The sequence below is a fragment of the Giraffa tippelskirchi genome, chromosome 8, assembly GCF_054371585.1.
Source record: "Giraffa tippelskirchi isolate mGirTip1 chromosome 8, T2T-mGirTip1v1.2.pri, whole genome shotgun sequence".
Classification (NCBI taxonomy): Eukaryota; Metazoa; Chordata; class Mammalia; order Artiodactyla; family Giraffidae; genus Giraffa; species Giraffa tippelskirchi.
Genome location: NC_137282.1, coordinates 108,231,926 through 108,255,464, shown reverse-complemented (window position 1 = coordinate 108,255,464; position 23,539 = coordinate 108,231,926). Strand labels below are relative to the sequence as shown.

At 38.1% G+C, this 23,539-nt stretch overlaps 2 protein-coding genes across 4 annotated transcripts in view; both read right to left on the bottom strand.

Moving 5' to 3' along the window:
• MCCC2 (methylcrotonyl-CoA carboxylase subunit 2) overlaps positions 1-3,243 on the bottom strand; it is a 73,051-nt gene extending 69,808 nt beyond the window's left edge. For all 3 annotated transcript variants that reach the window (XR_014061776.1, XM_081518515.1, XM_081518516.1), the window contains exon 1: positions 2,965-3,243. Coding sequence is in view for 2 of the 3 variants with exons in the window: in XM_081518515.1 (XP_081374641.1) it covers positions 2,965-3,093 (129 nt within the window). In the remaining variant the exon portion in view is untranslated. The remainder of the gene's footprint in view (positions 1-2,964) is intronic.
• A 6,478-nt stretch (positions 3,244-9,721) lies between these two features.
• The window catches only part of BDP1 (BDP1 general transcription factor IIIB subunit), an 80,370-nt gene continuing 66,552 nt past the window's right edge, over positions 9,722-23,539 (bottom strand). Inside the window, exons 36-39 of the mRNA XM_081518513.1 lie at positions 21,105-21,144; positions 19,079-19,343; positions 17,010-17,256; positions 9,722-12,485 (exon numbers count right to left, since the gene is read on the bottom strand). Coding sequence (XP_081374639.1) covers positions 12,354-12,485; positions 17,010-17,256; positions 19,079-19,343; positions 21,105-21,144 — 684 coding nt within the window. The 3' untranslated portion in view covers positions 9,722-12,353. The remainder of the gene's footprint in view (positions 12,486-17,009; positions 17,257-19,078; positions 19,344-21,104; positions 21,145-23,539) is intronic.

The window sequence follows — 23,539 nt, the reverse complement described above, 5'->3', positions numbered from 1 at the left end:
AGACTTCCATAATGAGAGGAGCATCCCACAGCAGCCACTGCCCCTTCAATCCTGGGTCCTGGAATAAGAAACAAGCAGAGCAGGGACTTCCCTGGTAGTCCAGCGGTTAAGAGTATGCCTTTCAAAGCAGGGGATGTGGGTGCGATCTTTGGTTGGGGAACTAAGATCCCACATGCCACAGGCCAACTATGCCAGTACATAGCAGTGAAGATACAAAGCAGCCAAAATTTTAAAAAACAAAAGAAACAGTGTGGATCTGAGTCTAATACAGTCCTAGAGCAGAATTGCCACCACCGACCCAAAGACCCAAGTGTGTAAACTGAATACTTGTTCTTTTGAACACTGAAATCTTGGGATTGGTTGCTACTCAGCATTACTGAAGTAAAATCTAACTAAAATAGATCATGAGATGATCTTGAAAAAAGGAGGCAAAGTAGCAAGAGCTAATACTTCTTGAGGGTTTATTATACTTCAGGCACGGCGACTAACTGTCTTGATAAATGAAACATACACCTAATCATTAATGCCACAACACAACTGAGGCACAGAGAAGTAAGAAATTAGTGCAAGATCACTCAGCTAACAAGTAGTAGAATCAGGATTTTAAACCAAAGCTCACTAGCTCTAGAATCTTGTTCTTAAGACACAATGCCTCCTCTGCCCACTGAAAGGACCACTGTTAACATTTCCTCCAGGTTTTCCCCCTCTATGGAAAAATGTTCCTTGTTTACTTTTAAATATATATGAAATACTAAACCAGTGTTTTTTCCACCATAGCGCAATTACTTCCCTATTCTAATTACTAGCTCATAGACTAAACCAGAACATAAAACATTTTACACAGAGAAAGAAATTATAATCTCGGGCTCACACTCCCCAACCCCTGACTAGCAGCTGCTATCAAATACATCAGCCCAGACCTGACTTCAAAAGGACGGCAGACCAATAAGCTCCAGGCCCTCATTCCCTCACAGAGACATCACAGAACAACCCCAAACCGGCTACAGTAACCTTACAGGAGCTCTGGAGAACACTCAGAGGTCTACAGCAACCAAGAGAACAGACCACGAAGAAGTCATATTCGATACGGTGGGAAACCCCTTCTCTACCCTGCTGCTCCACCGATTATTCTACCATGTTCACAGCATCATGCCACTTCTCTACTTAAATATCTTAGCAAACAGACTGCAAAGTGAAATCAAAACGTGGCTCCTATATGCGGCTTCCCTCCTCTACCTGGCCACATAAGCAATCCCATCTACCCCATGAATTCTACACCCTGGCCAGGACTTCCAAGTTCTCACTTCCACTAACTGCTTTCATAATTTAGAACCTATGTTCTCATGACTTCTTTTGGTTGTATAGTCCCATTCTTCACCCTGAACCTGGACCAACTCAACAGCCAACTAGCTCATTACTTCCTATTTTTCTGCAACCACTTTCTAAGCTTTAGACACGCCTCATCACAATGCACTGCTTTCTTGTCTGTCTGCCCTACAAAAATATGATTCCATTCCTGCACATTTATTCCAGATACCTAAATAGTGGCTTCCCTGATAATTCAGTTGATAATCTGCATGCAATGTAGGAGACCCCGGTTCGATTCCTGGGTCGGGAAGATCCACTGGAGAAGGGATAGGCTACCCACTCCAGTATTCTTGGGCTTACCATATGGCTCAACTGGTAAAGAACCTGCCTGCAATGAGGGAGACCTGGGTTCGATCCCTGGGCTGGGAAGATCCCCTGGAGAAGGGAAAGGCTACCCACTCCAGTATTCTGGCCTGGAGAATTCCATGGACAATATAGTCCATGCAGTGGCAAAGAGTGGGACATGACTGAGCGACTTTCACTTTCACTTTCAAATTGTGCCTAAATCACAAAAACCATTTAATGTTTCTGAATGAAACATTCTCTCTTGATCCCGCGAAATCTAAAAACTTCTGGAAGTCTCTCATTGGATATTGTTTCCTCAGACTACTGATTTTCTTTCAACCTATTTGCTTTTCCAAGGCAGGAATTATTTAATACCTCTTTTCTGGGGACTTCCCTGGTGGTCCAGAGGTTAAGAATATGCCTGCCAATGGAAGGGACACAGGTTTGATCCCTGGTCCGGGAAGATCTCACATGCTGAGGGGCTACTAAGCCCGTGTGCCACAATGACTGAAGCCCACGGGCCCAGAGCCTGTGCTCCGCAAAAAGAGAAGCCACCAAAAGGAGAAGCCCACGCACTTCAACTAGAGAAAGCCCACCAGCAGCAAGGAAGCCTCAGCATCGCCAAAAATAAACAAATTTTTTAAAAAATAAATAAAATAAAATGTATCTCCTGAAAGTTATCTGCACAACTTAAACGTTATCTGTACAGGCTTAGAAACCATGGGATAGACTGAAAATTTCCAGCTGATATTTCATAAACCAGGAGTTGATAGTGTGACCTGTGGCACCTCCATATTCCAAGAAAAGCTATTTAAATACAAGTATTTTCCATTAACATAACCAACTATTTCAAATCTAGTAACCACAGACCAGGGTTAGCTGTGTTAGGCCAGTGATTTCCAAAGCTAGCTGCCTCCAAGGCCTTTGCCCCTCCTCACCCCCAACCTAATTAACAATGCAAACACCAGGACCCAAACCTGGAAGACCAAAAAGGCCCAGGGTGAGGCTTAAGGCGGCTGTAACTCCAACAAGCTCCCAGAGAACCACTGGCTTTGAGAACCACTGATTTTAAAGATATAAAGTACAGTGCCAGTGCTGAAAGTGAACTAAAATGTATCTTATTTTTTCAAACTTCACGACCTCCTAGTGCGTCCCAGAGTCATGATTGCGGATCCAGAGAAAAGAGGAGCTACCGCTAAAAGTAGCCTACCCTCTCTGCTTCCCAGTCCGGCCAACACCTTGTCCCGTCGGTGAAGAGGAATCACTGACTCGGGCTGGGTGTTCCAGGCCCGGGCCGCTCACCCACCCTACCTGGTAGATGGCAGAGCTCGAGTCCGGTGGGGTGCCCAGGGTAGCCACGGAGTCCCCATGATAGGAACGCAGCGCTGGGGCAGCGGCGCGGGCGCACGGCCGCAGGGCTAATCTCAGAGCGGCCCACATGGCAGCAGGCACAGAGGCAGGAAGCTGCGTGAGCGAGCGGCCCGCGCCGATTCCGAGCCGAAGCTCTCCCCGCCAACTCCCCCGCTTCGGGGTACACCTCGGCCCAGATCCTTGCTTGTCCCAACGCGCCGGAAACCTCCGGGTTTCTCCGGCAAGCCTCTGCACGTGTCGGCGAGCGCCGCCCGTGATTGGTCGGTGTTGAGCACCACGCCCCCAAACTCAGCCAATGAGGGACAGAGTCGCAGCCTCGCGAGGCCGCTCCTCTCCCGAGCCCTTGAGCAATGCGAATCCCTGGGCGGAGATGAAGAGCTGTGGCTGAATTTCTCTGCTTGTCTAGGTGCTTCTTGTACGTGCTGTTTTCTCCTTCCCCTACTGCGAAAAAGGGTATTCCGGGACTTGAAAAAGCTTCTTCTTATATGAGAGCTGGAAACCGAACAGGCTTATTAAACTGTCCTAAGAAATTAAACTCTTTAAAGGAGATAACCATTCATTCAACAAATATTTCTTCAATGTTCCCTATCAGGTGCTCGTTTGGAGCTGGGGATACACTGGAAAACAGGCAAAACGTCCTCTTTTATAAAGCGGAGAGAACATAAACAGTAAATTAAAAAATTCTGGTAGTGATAAAGTACATCTTAGATGTACGATTATAACGTACTTCTAAAACCTAGCCTGTAACAAGTCAGTTCGGTTCAGCAGCTCAGTTGTGTCCGACTTTCTGCGACCCCATGGACAGAAGCACGCCAGGTTTCCCTGTCCATCACCAACTCCCAGAGCTTGTTCAAACTCATGTTCAGCGAGTCGGTGATGCCATCCAACCATCTCATTCTCTGTCGTTCCCTTCTCTGCCTGCCTTCAATCTTTCCCAGCATCAGAGTCTTTTCCAATGAGTCAGTTCTTCGCATGAGGTGGCCAAAGTATTGGAGTTTCAGCTTCAGCATCAGTCTTTCTAATGAATATTCAGGACTGATTTCCTTTAGGATGGACTGGTTGGATCTCCTTGCAGGCCAAGGGACTCTCAAGAGTCTTCTCCAACACCACAGTTCAAAAGCATCAATTCTTCGGCACTCAGCTTTCTTTCGCAGAAGGCAATGGCACCCCACTCCAGTACTCTTGCCTGGAAAATCCCATGGACGGAGGAGCCTGGTAGGCTGCAGTCCATGGGGTCGCCAAGAGTCGGACACGACTGAGCGACTTCACTTTCACTTTTCACTTTCGTGCATTGGAGAAGGAAATGGCAACCCACTCCAGTGTTCTTGCCTGGAGAATCCCAGGGACAGGGGAGCCTGGTGGGCTGCCGTCTATGGGGTCGCACAGAGTCGGACACGACTGAAGCGACTTAGCAGCAGCAGCAGCAGCAGCAGCTTTCTTTATGGTCCAACTCTCACATCCATACATGACTACTGGAAAAACCATAGCTTTGACTGAACGGACCTTTGTTGGCAAAGTAAAGCAAAGTTGCCTATAACAGATCTGAGTGAAAAAGTGAAAAAGCTAGCTTAAAACTCAATGATAGGGCCTACATGGGATCTCATTGTTAAAAATGGCTCACAAATAAAATATAAAGTTACAGTGACCCATGAAACTGACCATATTGCTCAAGTGACATCCTGTTTTGGCTGCTGGCACTCTTTGCCAAGACTAAGTGACCACCCTACCATTGAACACCTTCAGCTTTCTCAAGACTACCGACTGCCAAACTCCACTAAAGATAAACTAACCACCCCCTGAGGGGACCCAGTTTCCCACCTGGAGGGTGTAAGAGGGATTCACCAGAAGGGAAGGGGCTGGTTCTTCTCAAGGGCCAGTCACTCTCTTGTTTCCCTTTAATAAACTTCCTTTTCTTTGCCTGGCTGGCCAGCTCATTCTCTTTTTCTCCACACTCGCCTTACATTCAACATTCAAAAAACTAAGATCATGGCATCCAGTCCCATCACTTCATGGCAAATAAATGGGGAAAAAATGGAAACAGTGACAGATTTTATTTTCTTGGGCTCTAAAATCACTGTGGATGGTGACTGAAACCATGAAATTAAAAGATGCCTGCTCCTTGGAAGAAAAGGTATGACAAACCTAGACAGCATGTTAAAAAGCAGAGTCATCACTTTGCCGACAAAGGTCCATCTAGTCAAAACTGGTTTTTCCAATAGTCATGTACAGATGTGAAAGTTGGACCATAAAGAAGGCTGAGCACCAAAGAACTTTCAAACTGTGGTGTTGGAGAACACTCTTGAGAGTCCCTTGGACAGCAAGGAGATCAAACCAGTTAATCCTAAAGGAAATCAAACCGGCGTATTCATTGGAAGGACTGATACTGAACCTCCAATACTTTGGCCACCTGATGTGAGGAGCTGACTCATTGGAAAAGACCTGATGCTGTGAAAGACTGAAGGTGGGAGGAGAAGGGGAAGACAGAGGATGAGATGGTTGGATGGCATCACCAACTCAATGGACATGAGTTTGAGCAAACTCCAGGAAACAGAGGACAGGGAAGCCTGGCGTGCTGCAGTCCATGGGGTTGCAAAGAGTCAGACACAGCTGAGTGGCTGAGAAACAACAATCTGAGCTTCCTCACAATTTCTCACATACTGGACAATGAGAAAAAAATTATCTTACTTAGTCCACTTAGTATTAGATTTGAGATAATTTTTGTATACAATGTTAGCTTCATTCTTTGGTATGTGGATATCCAGTTTTCCCAACATCTGTTGTTGTAAAGACTGTCCATTCTCCATTAAATAGTCTTGGCACACTTGTCATAAATTATTTCATATGCAGTGGTTTATCTCTGAACTTTGTGTTATATTCTAGGTCCTGTACGTCTGTCTTTTATGTTAAAACCACAATTTTTTTTTTTTTTACTGTTGCTTTGTAGTAAGTTTTGAAATCATTAAATTTAAGTCTTCTAGCTTTATTCTTGTTCAAGATTTTTTTGACTATCTGGGATCCCTTAGATTCCATATTAACTTTAGAAGCATTTTTTTCTGTCAAAAAAAAATCTCAGAATTTTGATAGGGACTGCACTGAATCTATTGATCACACTGGGTAGCATTGACATCTTAACAGTATTAAAGTCTTCCAATCTATGAAAATGGGATGTTTCCATTTATGTATGTCTTCTTTCATCTCTTTCAGCACTGTTTTTTAGTGTTCATTGTCCAAGTCTTTCACCTCCTTGGTTAATTTCTATTTGGTTATTTTTGAGGCTACTGTAAATGGAGTTACTTTTGTAATTTCCTTTTCAGTTTATACGTTATTAACTCACAGAAATGCAACTGATTTTTTAAAAATATTTGGCTGCATCGTGTCTTAGTTGTGGCACGTGGGACCTTCCCTGTGGCATGCGGGGTCTTTAGTCCCATTGTGCAGGGCTCTTGGGCTCTTCCTTGTGGCGCACGAGCTTCTCTAGATGTGGCGCACAGGCTCCAGAGTAGTTGCAAGCGTGGGCTTAGTTGCCCCCACAGCATGTGGGGTCTTAGTTCCCTGACCAGGAATCAAATCCGTACCCCCTGCAGTGGAAGCACAGAGTCCTAACCACTGGACTGCCAGGGAATTCCCTAAAGAGAAATTATTAAAAGGATGGGAAAACAATGTCTTAAAGAGATAAGATACTCTGCTATTCTTTAAATTTATTAAATAAATGAGAAGTTAGTAAATGTTTCCCAGCAGCACTAAATTTTATTACTTAAAATTTTACCTTATATTTATTATCTTATTATAAGTGAGTTTCATTTATTTATTTATTTGACAGCACCAGGTCTTAGTTGCAGCACACAGGATCTTCTATCTTCGTTAGGGCATATAGGATTTTTGGTTGCAGTGCTCAGGACTTTTGGTTGCAGCATGTGGGATCTAGCTCCCTGACCAGGGATGGAACCCAAGCCCCCTGCAGTGGGAGCTCAGAGTCTTAGCCACTAGGACCACCAGGGAAGTCCCAATAACTGAGTTTCTAAGTCTGTTTTCTAAGAACAAATAGCATTCCTATATATATTTTTTTTGAAAGGCTTGCTTTAATAGCTCCAAAGCCTAGGTAAGACTGTGAATGGACTTATTGAAAATACATTTCTTAACGTCTTTTTTTTTTTGGCCTTGCCACATGGCCTCAACAGTGAACTTTCACAGAGTCACGACCATTGGACTGCCAAGGAATCCCCATTTGCTAAAATCTTAATTGCAACACAAAAATCAACGTTTCTCTAAGTTTCAGCAATAAACAAATAAAAATAGGCATTTAAAAATACCATTTATAAACACGTCAAAGAACATCAAGTACTTAAAAAAATAAATCTCGGTTTTTACATACAAGAAATAAAAACGTGTCTACCAAAAGATTTATACAAGAATATGTATAGTAGCTTTATTCAAGAGGCAAAATTCAGAAACAATCAGTAGGACAATGGACAATTATGGTATATTCATATGTGGTACAGGCATAAAATGGAATACAACTTAGCAACAACAGGGAGCTACTAACACACTACAAAATTAATGAGTCTCAAAAACATGTTGAGCAAAAGTAACTAGATACAAAGGAATACATAATATAACGTTCAAGATCAGGTGAAAGTAATCTGGGTGGGTGGCAGTGGGGAAAGGGCTTAAAGGAACTTCCTGGGAGGATGAAAACATTGTTTTGTGGGGTGGTTACACAGGTGTATACATTGTCAGTATTCAAACTGAATACTTAAGCTCTATATACTTTATTAAATGCAAATTATGCCCTAAAAATGTTCATTGGACAAAACTGTTGATTCAAAATTATGAACTAAGTCAAAGGAGGACTCAGATTTTGTGACTTAATTTTGCACATTTGTTAGTCTGAAGCATCGACTTTTGGCCTTCTCTCTATGGGTTTTGTGACCAACAAAGTCACTTCTAAAAAGGAACAGACACTTGTCTCCAATAGAAGTAAAAATTGAGAATATCTCCCCTCAACACACACAAACGGGAAACAAAAATACAAAGAGAGATAAGGGGTGAGAAGAGGTGAATAGAAAATAGCAGAGAAACGATAACTTAGGGAACCACTAAAGGAGATATAAAAATCTGATTTATAGGAATTTCAGATGGCAGAACAGTGAAAATGGAAGAGCGAAATTATCAAAGTGATAATGTAAGAACATTTCCCAGAAGGGAAGGAAATGAGTTTCCATATTAAAGAGGCCCATGACATGAACGGGGGCAGGAAGAGATGGGGGTGGCGCATGATCGTGCACAATGGTGGTGGTTCAGTTGCTAAGTTCTATCTGACTCTTTCAGGACCCCAGGAACTGTAGCCCACTAGGCTCCTCTGTCCATAGGATTTTCCAGGCACGAATACTGGAATGGGTAGCCATTTCCTTCTCTAGGGGATCTTCCTGACCCAGGCACTGAACCCAAGTCTCGTGCTTGGAAGGCAGGTTCTGTACCACTGAGCCACAGGGAAGCCCACTGTGCAGAGTACCAGGGTCAAAAAACATGGAAACAGAGGCCCATGTTTAAAGGATAGGGAATCAGAATGGCAGCAGACTTCACACTGAAGACCAGGATATAATCAAAGGATGATTTTGAAATGAAGCAGAAATTATTTTCAAATTATTCAAGAATTCCACATAGAGCCCAACTAAGTGAGAGAATAGAAAAAAGAAACTTTCAGACATTTAAAGTCTCAAGCTACATAATCATCCACATACCCTTCCGTAGTAAATAGGGGAAGACATACTTCTCCAAATCAAATTAAGAAAAACAATGACATGGGCTCCAGAAATGGGGAGTCCAAACCAGAAAAGAAGGGTAGGGGATTCACAAGAGAAGTCCCAGCATGGCAACTGTGCTGCACATGGAGACCTGTGAAGACTCAGTCGAGATGAAAGCAGGAAGGAAGATTTTCTTAAGTTTTCCAGGAGCGGGGTGGTAGGGGGGTGGGGGGAGGAGGGAGAAGAAGAAAATAATTTATCTGACAACTTGACCATGTTGAAAAGTATAAATTCATATATAAAGTATAATAAACAGACTTGTTGGAGGGTATGGAAGGTTCAAAAACAAACCCAAAGCAAATGAAAAAGTGAAACAATTCTTAACTCCAAAAAAAACAAAGAGCTGTACCAGAAAGGAAATGTCATCTTAGTTCATTAGGTGGTAGAGCAGTGAATAATTACAATTAATACAATACAAACACTGAATATGAAAACCCAAATTGTGATTAACATATTGGGAAAAAGCAGGAAAAGAGTGGGGAGGAGTTTTAAGAAAATAAAAAATCCTTTTATACCAGACAAAGAGTATAAAAGTCTGGTCAGACAATGTCAGAAGTCTAGGTTTATATACATTACTGAAGTTTCCCATTTGCCTTTCTCTCCAGAAAAAAAAAAGAGTAAAAGAGATTGAGTTCTTTTATCTAAAATTTCATTGCATGAGGAGCAAATAAACAAAAAAGTAAGCAACTTTTCATATGTCCCAAATGTGGGGAAAGTCTATTCTTTATTCTTGCAAAATCAAAATAATATCCTTCATAGCATAAATGAAAGAAAAAATTAACTTCCAATTATACTATATTTTTATGGAAGTATAAACTGTACTTCTAAGACTATTTTTCATTCACTAACACATTAATATCTTTATTGTCATTTGAAAAAAAGGACACAACAAATAATATAAAATAACTTTTATTTACATAATTTACATCTACAGAATATAACTGCTTTCTTTAGAACAAGAAAATTTACAATGACAGATATTGCTTTTTGTCAAAGACTTCTTCAAGCAAGATAGTATACATGGTGACCTATATTTCAAAAAACATGGTGGTAAGCAGTGGATATTCATATTTTTATCTGTGCCTCAATTATTTACCAACAATTAGGCCTTTAAGTCATCATGTTGATCACTTGCTAAGATATAATTGTTCAGGAGGAAAAGTCAAGAAAAAAATAAAGACCTTTAATCATATCTCTTTGAAAATTTATAAAATACAAATTCTTCACATGATCTTTATATGAGTCAGATTAAACACACATGTGAACAAGTCTTTTCCCCTTGTAAGGTAAATACACTGATTTTCTTTTTCTAAGAGCATTTTTAAGGATATAACAGTAGGAGAGTTTAGCTGACTTGATTCTCTAATGCAATGAATACCCAAAGATAAAATTATCCTTTATACAGTAAGAAGTTACATCTTCCACAAAATTAACTCATTGTAGATAAACAGGAGACAGATGTTAACAAATTTAAAGTGATATTAAACAAGGGATAAAATCATAGTTTAGCTATGACAACCTAACACCTAAACTAACATGAACTAAAGAAACCTTTTCAGAATAAGAGAAATTTAAAATTTATAAAAATGGCATTTAAAATAGCAATGTGATTTATGACCATGATTTTTGTAACATATTAATCACATGAAATAAATAAATGCATATTTATAGAGAACTTCCTTATAAATCCTCCTTTATGACAAAAAAGTTTAAACTGTAAATTTCACTATAAGGCAATGAATAAGAAATGTTCTAATACCAATTGTTTTAATAAATTAGGATTACTGTTATACTTGCCAAGCCAAATCCAACTTTACTAGTGAACCTGAAAACTGGTCACCATTTTTTTCAATTTACAAACATAATTAGACATTAAAATATCTTCCCAACTGAAATACTGATTTCATAATGCAATCAACAGTTTTAATTGTTAGGCACAACTCATAATTCCAGTGACAAATATCTCATATGTATTGACATCAGCACCTTAAGGTAAGAAAACTACTGTCTAATATAGGGGTCAAACTAAAGACCCAATCCATCTATGCCCATCATATAAGTATTGTCTGTGGCTGTTTTCATACTGAAATGGCAGAGTTGATTAGTTACCACAGAAGGCATCTGGCCCACAAATTCAAAAATATTTTTGCAGAAAATGTTTCTGATTCCTGATCCAAGGTATTATCAACCCAGAAAGCTTTTCATATAAAAGAATGTTTCTGTTTTTTCGGAAGTTTAATTTGAACCACCAAAGATTTGCTTGGGTGGATAAAGGAATTACCTATGTAAATCACAAAATCTCAAATTTTAAACCCAACCCATAAATTCATATTGATGATAATCACTGACTTAATAAAGTCTTATTGTTATCTCATTTTCTGTTTTTAACATCTCAATTATGTTCTGTCCAACAAGACCTACATACTTAGGTCCTTAAGGAGAATTTAATGGGGGAAAGAAAACTAAAATGAAATTGTTTTTTAAAAAAGGAATGTGTGTATGTGAGCATATGTTTATGTAATGGAGACTGAGTTTTGTACGGAAATTTGCCTCATAAATAAGGTTAAGGGTTTTTTTTTCCCATACAAATCCTGAGATTATCTAAGAAATAAGAAAAACAAAAAATTCACAGTACAAAGTCAATATACTGAACTATGAGAAAAAAATGTATTCAAACATATATACTATCCAAATACTTTAGTTATATCACTTTAAATATCTTTAAAATTAAAGAGGGAAAGGAGACAAACATAAATTTATTAATGCCTTCTTCACCCACAATCTCAGGGGTAAAAAATTAAAACTGAATATTCTTTTAAATAAAAAATTTAAAAATAAATAAGCTTTTTGATGTTTTATCTTTATAAATAGTAAGTTTAAATACTAGTTCTTCAATTAGGACTAGTGTTACATCAATATGAATTAGAAAAATACACATTTTTTCAGTCAAATAGATGATAATAGAAAAGTTTTTAACAGTTACCATACTCATACTAAACTGGAGTTTCACAATTTCCTTTCATATATTTAGAGGCAAATGAAAAGGCATTCACCATACTGAAAAACCAAAATAAAAAAAACACCCAAACCCCCAAAAATCCTAAAACAAAAACAAAAAACCCTAAGCAAACATAAAAAAACCTTCACAAAAGGTTTGCTAAACGTTAAATACAATCCACTTCCAAATACATCAGCACTGTGATTTATACAGACATTCTCCACAACATTCGAAGATGTTCATGTGTGTTCAATACAGAAAGAGTCAAAATGTAAACAAGACCTGTTATTTCTGTCTGAGAAAGCAGTCTTAACTGGTTGATATTTCCAAAATGCTGAGCCAATCAGAATGAAAAGGACCCAAGCCATGTTTTTCACTGATTATAAAAGCTTCAAATCAAGCTGAATAAATACTCAAAATCAACCTAAAGAAAAACTGCCAGTGATGCTTCTTTCTAAATACTGCTTTGTTGATATAAGTGACTCTGGAAATCCTAGACTTAAAAAAAAAATAAAAAAGGCAATCTTCTACTCTGTTTCATCCACTTCAATAAAGATATCGTTAAAGAAATATTCAGAGACTGTGGTTGGCTCCTCTTCAGGTACCCGGTTTTGGCCACCTTTACATTCTCCTTTCGGTAAGGGACGATTACAAGAAACCTAAAAAGATAATAAAAATAAGTATGCAGTATAACATTTATATTGATAGTGGTAGTCTAAATTGATACCTGTTTGAAAAGCAATATAGCAGTAAGTACTCACTTACTCAGTCTCTCAGTAATGTTGCGACCCCACGGACTGTAGCCCACCAGGCTCCATTGTCCATGAAATTTTCCAGGCAAGAATATTGGATGGGTTGCCATTTCCTACTAAGGGGATCTTCCTGACTCAGGAATAGAACTTGTGTCTCCTGCACTGGCAGGCAGATTCTTTACCACTATAAGAGCTTTAAATGTGTTTATACTCACTAATCCAATAACTTAATTTCTGTGCTATTATATTAAGGAAATAATCCTAAACATAGTAAGAGATAACCTTTGCAGCATTAGTTATAATAATAAAATTAAAATCAGCCAATACACAATACTAGACACAACTAGATTAACTGTAGTGTACATGTTTATTACTTCATTCAAATTTCCGTGAAAAAAATTAATAATATAGAAAATATAACACTATTAAATCTAAATGAAAACATTTTAATGACCAAAATAGGACCCATGAAACAGAATGGTGCATAAGGAAATACCACAAATCAAAGCAATTCTATCAAAAATTAACATACTTATAAATCTAGAAAAATTAAGACGGCATGGTATTGGCACAGGAACAGACATGCATATCAACGAAATAGAAGATTAGAAATATCTGTAACACATATGGATGGAAATTTAGTATCTGATAAAAGTGATATTTCCAAAAAAAATTGAGAAAAGGTGGATAATCCAATAAATAATATTGGACAATTGTGTAACTATCTCACAAAAAGGAAGTCAGATCTATTATACTTCACCATTACAAGTTCTAGATGGATCAATAAACTTCAATGTAAAAACACTTTTAAAAATCGACTATCGGGGCTTCCCTGGTGGCTCAGTGGTAAAGAATCCACCTGCCAATGCAGGAGACACAGGTTCAATCCCTGGTCCAGTAAGATCCTACATGCCGTGGGACAACTAAGCCTGTATGCCACAACCACTGAGTCCACGCACCACAACAACTAAAGCCCATGTGCTCTAAGCCCGTGCCCTGCAACAAGAGCTCACCACAAGGAGAAGCCCACATACTACACCTAGAGAGTAGCTAGAGAAAACCCTGTGCAGCAACAAAGATCCAGCCTGGCCAAAAATAAAACTAACTTAAAAAAAATCTTCTATAAAATACCACAGGAAAATGGTTTATAATCTTAGGGTGGGGGAGAGAGTGAAGGAATAACATGCAAGCCAGAAACCAGAGCAGATTGATAAATTCATGTACATAAAAATAAAAAATATCTGCATGGCACAAACCACCATATATACAATCAAAAGATAAATGCCACAGAGGGACAAAAAACTGCAACCTATATCACAGACACATGTGTTCATTAAATCTATGAAGAAGATAGAAAATGAACCACATTAGTAATATACTGCTGTGAGGGAAAAGGCTCTCTCATACACTGCTGCTAAGAACGGAAACTGATAGAATTCCTATGGAGGGTCATCAGGCAGTGTCTGTCAAAAGAAGAATCATTCCTTCAGACCAGCAATTCTATTTCTAGGAATTCAACCTATAAATGTGAAAGACGGTCTATTTATAAATGAGTTGTTACTACACTGTTTGAAATAGCAAACAATTAGGAATAACCTAAATATCTATGTGTGAGACCAGTATCACTCTATGGTATACCCAAACAATGGAATATTACCTAATCATTAAAAATAATGAGGGCACTTATTCCTGAAAAAAAAAGGAAAATTTATGTCCACACAAAAAGTTGCATGCAGAAGTTTACAGCTTTATTTATAATAACAAACTCTGAAAACCACGTAGATGTCCTTTGGTGGGTAAACGGATAAACAAAGCTGGTACGTCCATACTATGAAATACTATCCAGCAATAAAAAAGGAACAAACTATTGATACGTAAAATCATCTGGATGACTCACTACTGAAAAGAAACAGATCCCAAACACATGATTCCACGTATAAAACATTCTTGGGATGACACACTTTATGGCACACAGGATCTTCACGTGCAGCATGTGAACTCTTAACTGTGCCACGTGGGATCCAGGTCCCTGACCAGGGATGGCACCAGGGCCCCCCAGCGCTGGAAGCACAGAGTCTTAGCCACTGGACCACCAGGAAGTCCCAGAAATACACATTCACTGGAAACCAGGCTGCCAGAAAGTAAGGAGACAGTGGGGGTGGCAGGGAAGTGGGTGTGTCTATAAAAGGGCCAAACCAAAGAGCCCTCGAGTGACAGAGCTGTTCTGTATCTTGACTGTCGTAACGTCAGTATAGTGGTTGTGATACTGGAGGAGAGTTTCATAAGATGCTACCAATAGGAATAACTGAGTGAAGGGTAGATGGGATCCGTCCATATAGTTGTTTATAACTGCATGGTATAACTCCATGATAATCTATAATTATCTCAAAATAAAAAGTTAATAATTCAATTTTTTTAAAGAGAGCAAAGGACTTCCCTGGTGGTCCAGCGGCTGGGACTCTGTGCTCCCAATGCAGGGGCCCAGGTCCGATCCCTGGTCAGGGAATTAGTTCCTACATGCTACAACTAAGAGTTTGCATGCTACAACTAAAGATCCCGTGTGCTGCAACAAAGATCCGGTGCAGTCAAATAAATATAAAAATAAATATATTTTTCAAAAAAGAGAGAGAACAAGAGAGAGAAGGAAGCCTTTTATCTACTGTTTTGTAATGTCTCCAAGTCACACTGCTACACGAGAAAAGCAAAGAAGAGGTGATATGCCATTATTTATGTAAAAAAAGAAGAAAAATGTTTATATTTGTGTATATTAAAATGTCTCTGGAAAAGTAAACCAAAATCTGATAATACCACATACTTGCAGAAAGGAAGAACTACAAAGCTAAAGGACAGATGCGGGAAAAATTTTACTATAAACTCTCTTTTGTAGGTTATGCATTTTAAAACATGTCGAGTATGTTAGTCAAAAAAACAAAGTAGCAATTTGAGGATAATATTTAGATTAAATTCTTGCCTCACACTATATACCAAAGTCAATAACCATGAACAGAGTTAAAGTTTTAAAACTGATTATTCAAAATTTTATACCTGTGGAGAAAAACTTTTAATCATAAAAGTAATTTAATAACTTATAAAGAAATGAGTAATCGATTTAACTAAACATTTAAAAGTTATGTGTAACAAAATTTTAGAAAGTAAATAAACTTGGAAAAAACACTTGTAAAGAGCTAAAAGGTATGTGGCTTATTTACATACATAAAGATCTCATACAAAAGAAAACTACTGAGATTCCAAAAGCTATAAATCAGCAAAAAAAAAAAAAAAAAAAAAAAAACAGAGCAATTTAAAAAGAGACAGAAACAGAATATAGTAAATATCTGGGGGAAAAAAACCAACCCACTAATAACTGAAGAAATGCAAATTTTAAAACTGAAATGACAGAAGTTCCCTGGTGGTCCAGTGGTTAAGAATCTGCCCGCCAATGCAGGGGACATGGGTTCAATCCCTGGTCTGGGAAGATCCTACCTCCCTTGGGGCAACTAAGCCCATGTGCCACAGCTACTGAGCCGACACTCGAGAGCCCACACTCGGCAACCACAGAGCAGCCCCTGCTCGCGTCCAAGGGAAAGCTCTCACACTGCAGCGAAGACCCAGCAGAGCCAGAAATAAATGAATAAATAAATTTTAGAAAATGAAATTACATTTCCACTCCTCCACCACTATACTAAATAAGGAAAACAAGTGTATTTTGAAGAGTAACATCTCAGGCTGGTAAGGATGTGACCAAACTGGCACTGTTACACTTGGTAATTACTATTCTCCAAAGTAATTTGGAGACAATAATAAAGACTCATAAAATTCTGGTCTCAGAATATAACTGTAGGAAATAATATAAAATACTTTTAAAACGTTAAAAATGTTCTTTCCAAAAATACTCTTACCTTTGAGGCTCCGTGCTATCCAATAATAGTCACCAGCCTTTTCTTTGTTGAGATAAGTCACCCCAATATTTTTCCAAAGTCTTTGATCTAAGCTCCCAGATTTTTCTGCCCTAGTACTTGCTATGACAGCTTTAGAATGCATAGAAATGAAGCATGCAAGCAAATTCTAATTTTACTGTTTCTTGAATTCCTGTAGGTGTCAGGACATTTTTCCTCAAGGAAATAAAATGCAAGCACTGCTTTGTTTTGCTTCCACAAAAGGAGCAAAAAGGTCAGATGGATCTTTGCAGTAAAGGACTGGCAATTAAGTGTTCATTTATGGTTAGTTCAATGGCTCTGTACTAAACTAGCCTACTAATTCAGCACCTTATCTTCTTCCAATAAGTAGGGTAAGATAGGGAGGAGATGGATTGGAGTTGCTCTGCAATAATTTCTGAAATCCAGATGAAGAAAGCAATTACTATGTCTTTCCTAGTTGAGCCTGATAACCAACCCATTCTATACAAATAAACAAAGAACAGTTATCACATACCTGAGTTGCTGAACTATCATTATTTGTAGGTTGAGTATTGTCAACAACACTTGGAGATGGAACATCAGAGGACTCTTGAGTTTTTTTCTGGCTTACACTAGGCAGATTAGATCTTTTCAAATTTTGTCTTGATACAGGTATAACAGGTTTTAGGCGTTTCTTACTATGAACCTGCGTAGGTTCATCAGAGTCCAAGGTATTCTTTGAACATATTAAAGACAAAAATCCCAGGGGTCTTCTGCCAGGTCTAGAAATACAAATGTAAACATATTTAAGAATATCCAGAAAGACACAATCTTTTTTTTTAATAGTCACTAAATTTTTCATAGGCAGATTATTATAGCAAAGAAACTAAACGCAGGAACGTACAAAATTTTATAGGACAACATCGATACCTGTACAATTAAACTTTTTTCTCTTGCCCTGCTGCCCAGCCACTGGGATCTTAGTTCCTGCACCAGGGATCAAACTCACGCTCCGTACATTGGAAACTTGGGAGTCTTAACCACTGGACTGCCAGGGAAGTTCCAGGAAGACACATTCTTAATACCAACTTCCTCCCATGAATGCTAAACTGGCACGTGTAATACCACATGAGTGGCACATCTTCTAAGTACTGACTCCACTAGGTACTTCATATCACTATGCAACGACACATACTTGTGACGAAGGTCAAAGCTTTCTCTAGAGTAGTACTTATCAGGCTTAAAAGTGCATACAAATCACCTGGGGAGCTTATTAAAATGAGGATTCTGACCGAGCTGATGAGGAGTGGGGCCTGAGTTCTGTATTTCTATTGAGTTCTCAAATGATGCCCCTGCTGTTGGTCCCAGGACCACATTTTGAGTAGGAAGACTCCAGAGTAGGGGTCAGCAAGCTATGATCTACATGCCAAATGTAGTCCACCAACCGATTCTATAACTAAGTTTACTGGAACAGAGCATGCTTATTTGTCTATATATATATCATTATATAATCACAATGTAATATATAATGTTCTATAGAACCCTTGTTCTAAAACACTGCTTCTCAACTGGTTTAACCCAAACTCCCATGACGTTGCCTTCATTCTATTTTAAGCACATTCCTAATTCCAGAAAAGATGTAGTTTATATAACAAAAAGAACAGGTTTGTTAAATATGCTTTTTCAAGTTATATATGTCCTTCCTCCCACTTTCCTTTAGTGGAGACTGGTACACATTCTCCCCTCTTCAATTCACCAACACCACATTAATGATTTGAATGCTGCTGCTAAGCCAATAGATGTCCATAATCCAGCAGACTTGCTTCTAGTACATGGAAATAATGTGGGAGAAGCTGGTTTGGGCTTAAATTCCACACTTACTCTTATAGGGAGAAAGCCAGAGCTGAGCTCTTTGGTATGCCACAAGAGAAAGAAATGCACACTATCTGGGACTTCAATAAGACAACTTCCAGACTACCTCTGATGTCAGCCCTATGTCTCACACCATCTACATCTGCACTGGGAGCTACTGTGTGGTAGAATAAATAATTATCAAAATAATAACCATCAACAATCTGAAAAAGAAAGTGTGCAATCCTAAATTCTAAAGATTTTCTATCTAAGAGTCAAAGTTTCAGTACTTAAAAGTCCGTCATCGTCGTTTAGTTGCTAAGTCGTGTCCAACTCTTGCAACCCCATGGACTGTGGCCTGCCAGGCGCCTCTGTCCGTGGGATTCTCCAGGAAAGAATACTAGGGTGGGTTGCCATTTACTTCTCCAGAGAATCTTCACAACCCAGGAACCAAACCTGGGTCTCCTGCATTGCAGGCAGGTTCTTTACCAACTGAGCTATGAGGGAAGCCCTTACCTTAAAGTTAAGCTCTTGTCATATGGAATGTCCTCTGAAAGTGTCTGGCATTAACTGTATTTCCTTTGATGACACCCGTTCCCTTTATATTAATGACAGAGGGGTATGTTCACAAAACGCCATCCTTAGTACTGGACATAGTCTTTATACATGTTACACCTATTCCACATAGGTTTAATTTATCCACTGAGAGCAAAATGTGGAGAGAAAGAAACATTAAAGATTTTCTCAGGATACCTGGTTAGTGGGGTTTTTGAAGACGACGTGATGCTACCCATTTGTTCAGACTTAGAAGCAGCACAAGTTCTTTCTTCCTTATCAGACACCGTTATCTCATCCTGAGGTAACTGAGATGCATTCTTTTCTTGTGTATCTGTTATTTTATCAAGAGATCCAGATCTGATACTCTGAGAAGTTGGTTCAAGTTGCTCTTTCTGAGGTTCTGAAATTGTCTGTATGTTTCCTGAGGTAGGGAAGATATCCTGTCCCTTGTAAGACTCCCCTTCAAAAAAGAAAAAAATGGTAAGCACATATGTTGAAATTAACATTCAATTATACTGCAATATCTGAAGAAGAAAACCCATGATTATTCTACCGTGAATCTACTTTGGTAAGCTAAATTAAAAATTAGTCAAGTTACTTGGACTATTAGGAATTTTTTAAAATTTTTATTTATTTTATTTTTAGCTGCACTGGGTCTTTGTTGCTGCGTGCAGGCTTTCTCTAGTTAGGGCAAGCAGGGGCTACTATCTAGTTGCAGTACACAGGTTTCTCACTGCGGGGGCCTCTCAATGCAGAGCACAAGCTCTAGGGCACTTGGGCTCAGCAGATGTCACATGCAAGCTCTTGAGTGCCTGGATTTCAGCAGTTGTGGTGCAAGGCTTAGTTGCCCTTCAGCATGTGGGATCCTCCTACACCAGGGATCAAACCTGTGTCCCCTGTACTGGCAGGCAGATTCCCAACCACTGGACCACCAGGGAAGTCCCAGGCATATTATAATGGGTAAAAGCTGTGGAATCGCTTCTATGTTCATATATAAAATAGTTATATCAATATATCAATATTTTGACTTAGAAAAGCTTTCTCCATAAATATTTCTTGAACTAGCAAAATGAAAAAGTATCACTTTCTAATCAAAGGGTAAAGCTAAGGTCAGAATGGCCATCACCACAAAATCTACACACAATAAATGTTGGAGAGGGTGTAGAGAAAAGGGAAACCTTCTATACTGTCAGTAGGAACGTAAATTGGTACAGCCACTATGGAGAACAGTATGGAGGTTCCTTAAAAAACAAAATATAGAGATACCATATGATTCAGCAATCCCACTTCTGGGCATATATCCAGAGAAAACTGTAATTTGAAAAGATATGTGTTCCCCAATGTTCACTGCAGCATTATTTACAATAGCTAGGAAATGGAAGCAACCTAAATGTTCATCAATGGAGGAACGGACAAAGATATGGTACCTATATGCAATGAAATATTACTCTGCCATTAAAAGGAATGAAATAATGCCATTTGCCACAAAATGGATGGACCTAGGGATGTCATATTGAGTGAAGTAAGTCAGACACAGAAAGACAAATATCACATGGTATCACTTATATGTGGAATCTACAAATGCATCTATTTACAAAACAGAAAAAAGAGTCACAGATGCAGAAAACAAACTTATGGTTACCAAGGAGGAATGCAGGGTGGGATAAATTGGGAGACTGGGACTGACATATAGATACTACTATACATAAAACTAGATAACTAATAGAACCTACTGTATAGCACAGGGAACACTACACAATACTCTGTAATGACCTATATGGGAATAAAGTCTAAAAGTGGATATATGTATACGCATAACAGATTCACTTTGCTGTACAGCAGAAAGTAACACAACACTATAAATCAACTATACTTCAATAAAAATTAATTAAACACAAAAAAGGGTAAAGCTAACTAAGGACCTATAGAAACTCCCTTATACACAGCTTTCTAATTCCTTAAATGTAACTGTTGAGCTTTTACAAGAAATCCTGGAGTTATATGGCTTTTTATTAAATGTAGGATGAAAGTAGCTTTTTAGGGCTATCGAAGTGCTAAACCTAAGATCTCAGAAGGGACCAAAAAAACAAAAAAAAACCCAAAACACCCTCTAATAATAAAAGCTTGATTCTTAGAGAAAAATGAGCAAGACTCATCTTCTATCCCAAATTTAAACAATACTTATGAGGGGTACTAAGCAAAATGCAATCATTTCACTCACCCGTTTCCTCCAAAACATTTGTTAATTCCTTTGAACACACCTGTTTTAAGAAAATTTACAAAAAAAATATTATAGTTGTCAAAATTGATTTTATTTCCTTCCTTTAAAAAAAAAATTCAATTTTTTTTTTTTTTTTTTTACTTTTTTGGCTACACTGCAAGGCACGTAGAACGTTCTGGACCAGAATGAACCATCAGCTCCCGGAGCGCAGGTGTGGAGCCCTAACTCTAGACCACCAGGAAAGTCCTCCTGCTTTCTCTCTCAAGTAAAGAAAACTGGTTATCTCCTACAAAGTGCTAGGCTCAGACATGTTTCACAGGATTTCCATCAAACATTATGAAAACATTATGATAGATGTTTCTATCAAACATCTATCAAACACTGCAGCTATTATTTAAATTATTCTGTAGCATAACAGAAGAGGAAAAGCTTCCAAATGCCTTTTACAAATCAAGCGTAATATTGATCCAACTAAGCAGTTTTACATCAGTGCAAAAATATCAAATGAAGTATTACCAGCATAATTTAGCAGCACATCAAAAGACTAAAACATCATAACCAAACAGAGTTGGGGAATTCCTTGGCAGCCCAGCCGTTAGGACTTCACATTTTCACTGCCTAGGGCATGGGTTCAATCCCTGGTTGGGGGACCAACATCGCATAATCTGTTTGGCACAGCCAAAAAGTTTGTTTCAGGAATGTAATGATGATTCAGTATTTTAAAACATTAATACAAATCAACCGATCTGAAGAGAAAAATAGCATCATTTCTCTATTTGCAGGAAAAGTATGAAATAGTATTCATTCTTTGGGAAAAAAAAAACACGTAAAATTGAATAGACAGGTATTTTGTTAATAATATAAAATATTAACTACTGCAGTCCAAAAGCCAGCATCCCATTTCATAAACACTGGAAGTATTTCCATTGAAGTCAGAAGTAAGAAAAAGATGTCCAATATCAGGACTGTTTTCTGATTTTTTAAAAAGTTATATTTGCCAATATAATTAGAAAAAGAGAAAGAAATTCAAGGTGTAAAAAGTAGAAGAGAAGAATTAAAATTATATTTGCACATGATATAACTGCTTACTTAGAAAACTCAAGAGAACCAACTGAAAAAATATTACACACAATGAGGGGAATTCAGTAAAGCATTCTAGATTAAAAGAACTTAATGATAATAGTAACAACAACAAAAAAAAGATACAATTCTTAGATACAGCTCAGTAAGAAATAAACCAGATTTATATGAAGAAGAACTTAAAATACCATTAAGAGACAGACACAGAAGAAGTCTTAAAGAAATGGAAAGACACACAGTGTTTCTGGATAGGTACATTCAGCATCACATTTATGATGTCAGTTTTCTCTGTGTTAATCTGTCAAGGTGGTACGATCCTAACACAAGTACCAACAGGGATTTTTTTTTAAGCTCCAGATAAGCAAATGCTAAAATTAATATAAACTTTAAAACATAATAAGCAACTAGGGAGATCTTGGAAAAAGAAGAAAATTGTATTGGTGGTCAGGGAGAACAGACTGTCCCTTTAAGATATTAAAGCACTTAAAAGCTACAATGATTTTAAAACAGTGTGAAACTTGCCCCAGAACAAATAGGTAAATCAGTGCAGAAGAAAGGAAAATTCAGGAATATACCCAAATATTTATGCGAATTTAATATATGACAAAAGTGGAATTTTATTTAATTTTTAATTTTTTTTTTCAAAAACTACACCTTTATTTTAGCTTTTGGTCTCATGGTGCAGCACAGAGGATCTAATTTCCCCAACCAGGTACTGAACCTATGCCCCCTGCAATGGAAGCATGGAGTTTTAACCACCAGACCACCAGGGAAGTCTCCCAAAGTGGAATTTTAAATCACTGGAGAAAAGATGAACTCTTCAATAAATGATGCTGGGACAAACAGATAGGTATCTGGGGAAAATTAAGTTAGTCCCACTGTTCTTAAATTCTTAAAACCAAAATAAATTCTAAACAAATCAATGATATTAATTAGAAGAATTTATATTAATTTCAAGGTAGACTTTCAATGTATAATGTAATCTCCACAGGCATACATAAAAAGACTAATTAAAAAAAATATTTTTTTGAGCTTGCGGGATTTCAGTTCCCCTACCAGGGATTGAATCTGGGTCCTAGCAGTGAAAGCGCCAAGTTTAACCATTGGACCATCAGGGAATTGCCCAAAAGACTAATAAATTTGATTACAGAAAAATAAAAACTGTTTGCATGTCTAAGTACAATGTATACACATTCTAGAATTTGAAATTATAACTTCAACTTTTTAGAAAATAAAACTCTCAAATAGGCCCAACACCGTACATCCTTTGTTTTTAAAATTTAGTCACTCCAAAGTACATCTATCATTTTTTAACATGTTTGCTATGCTCAGTCATGTCTGACTCTTTGCAACTA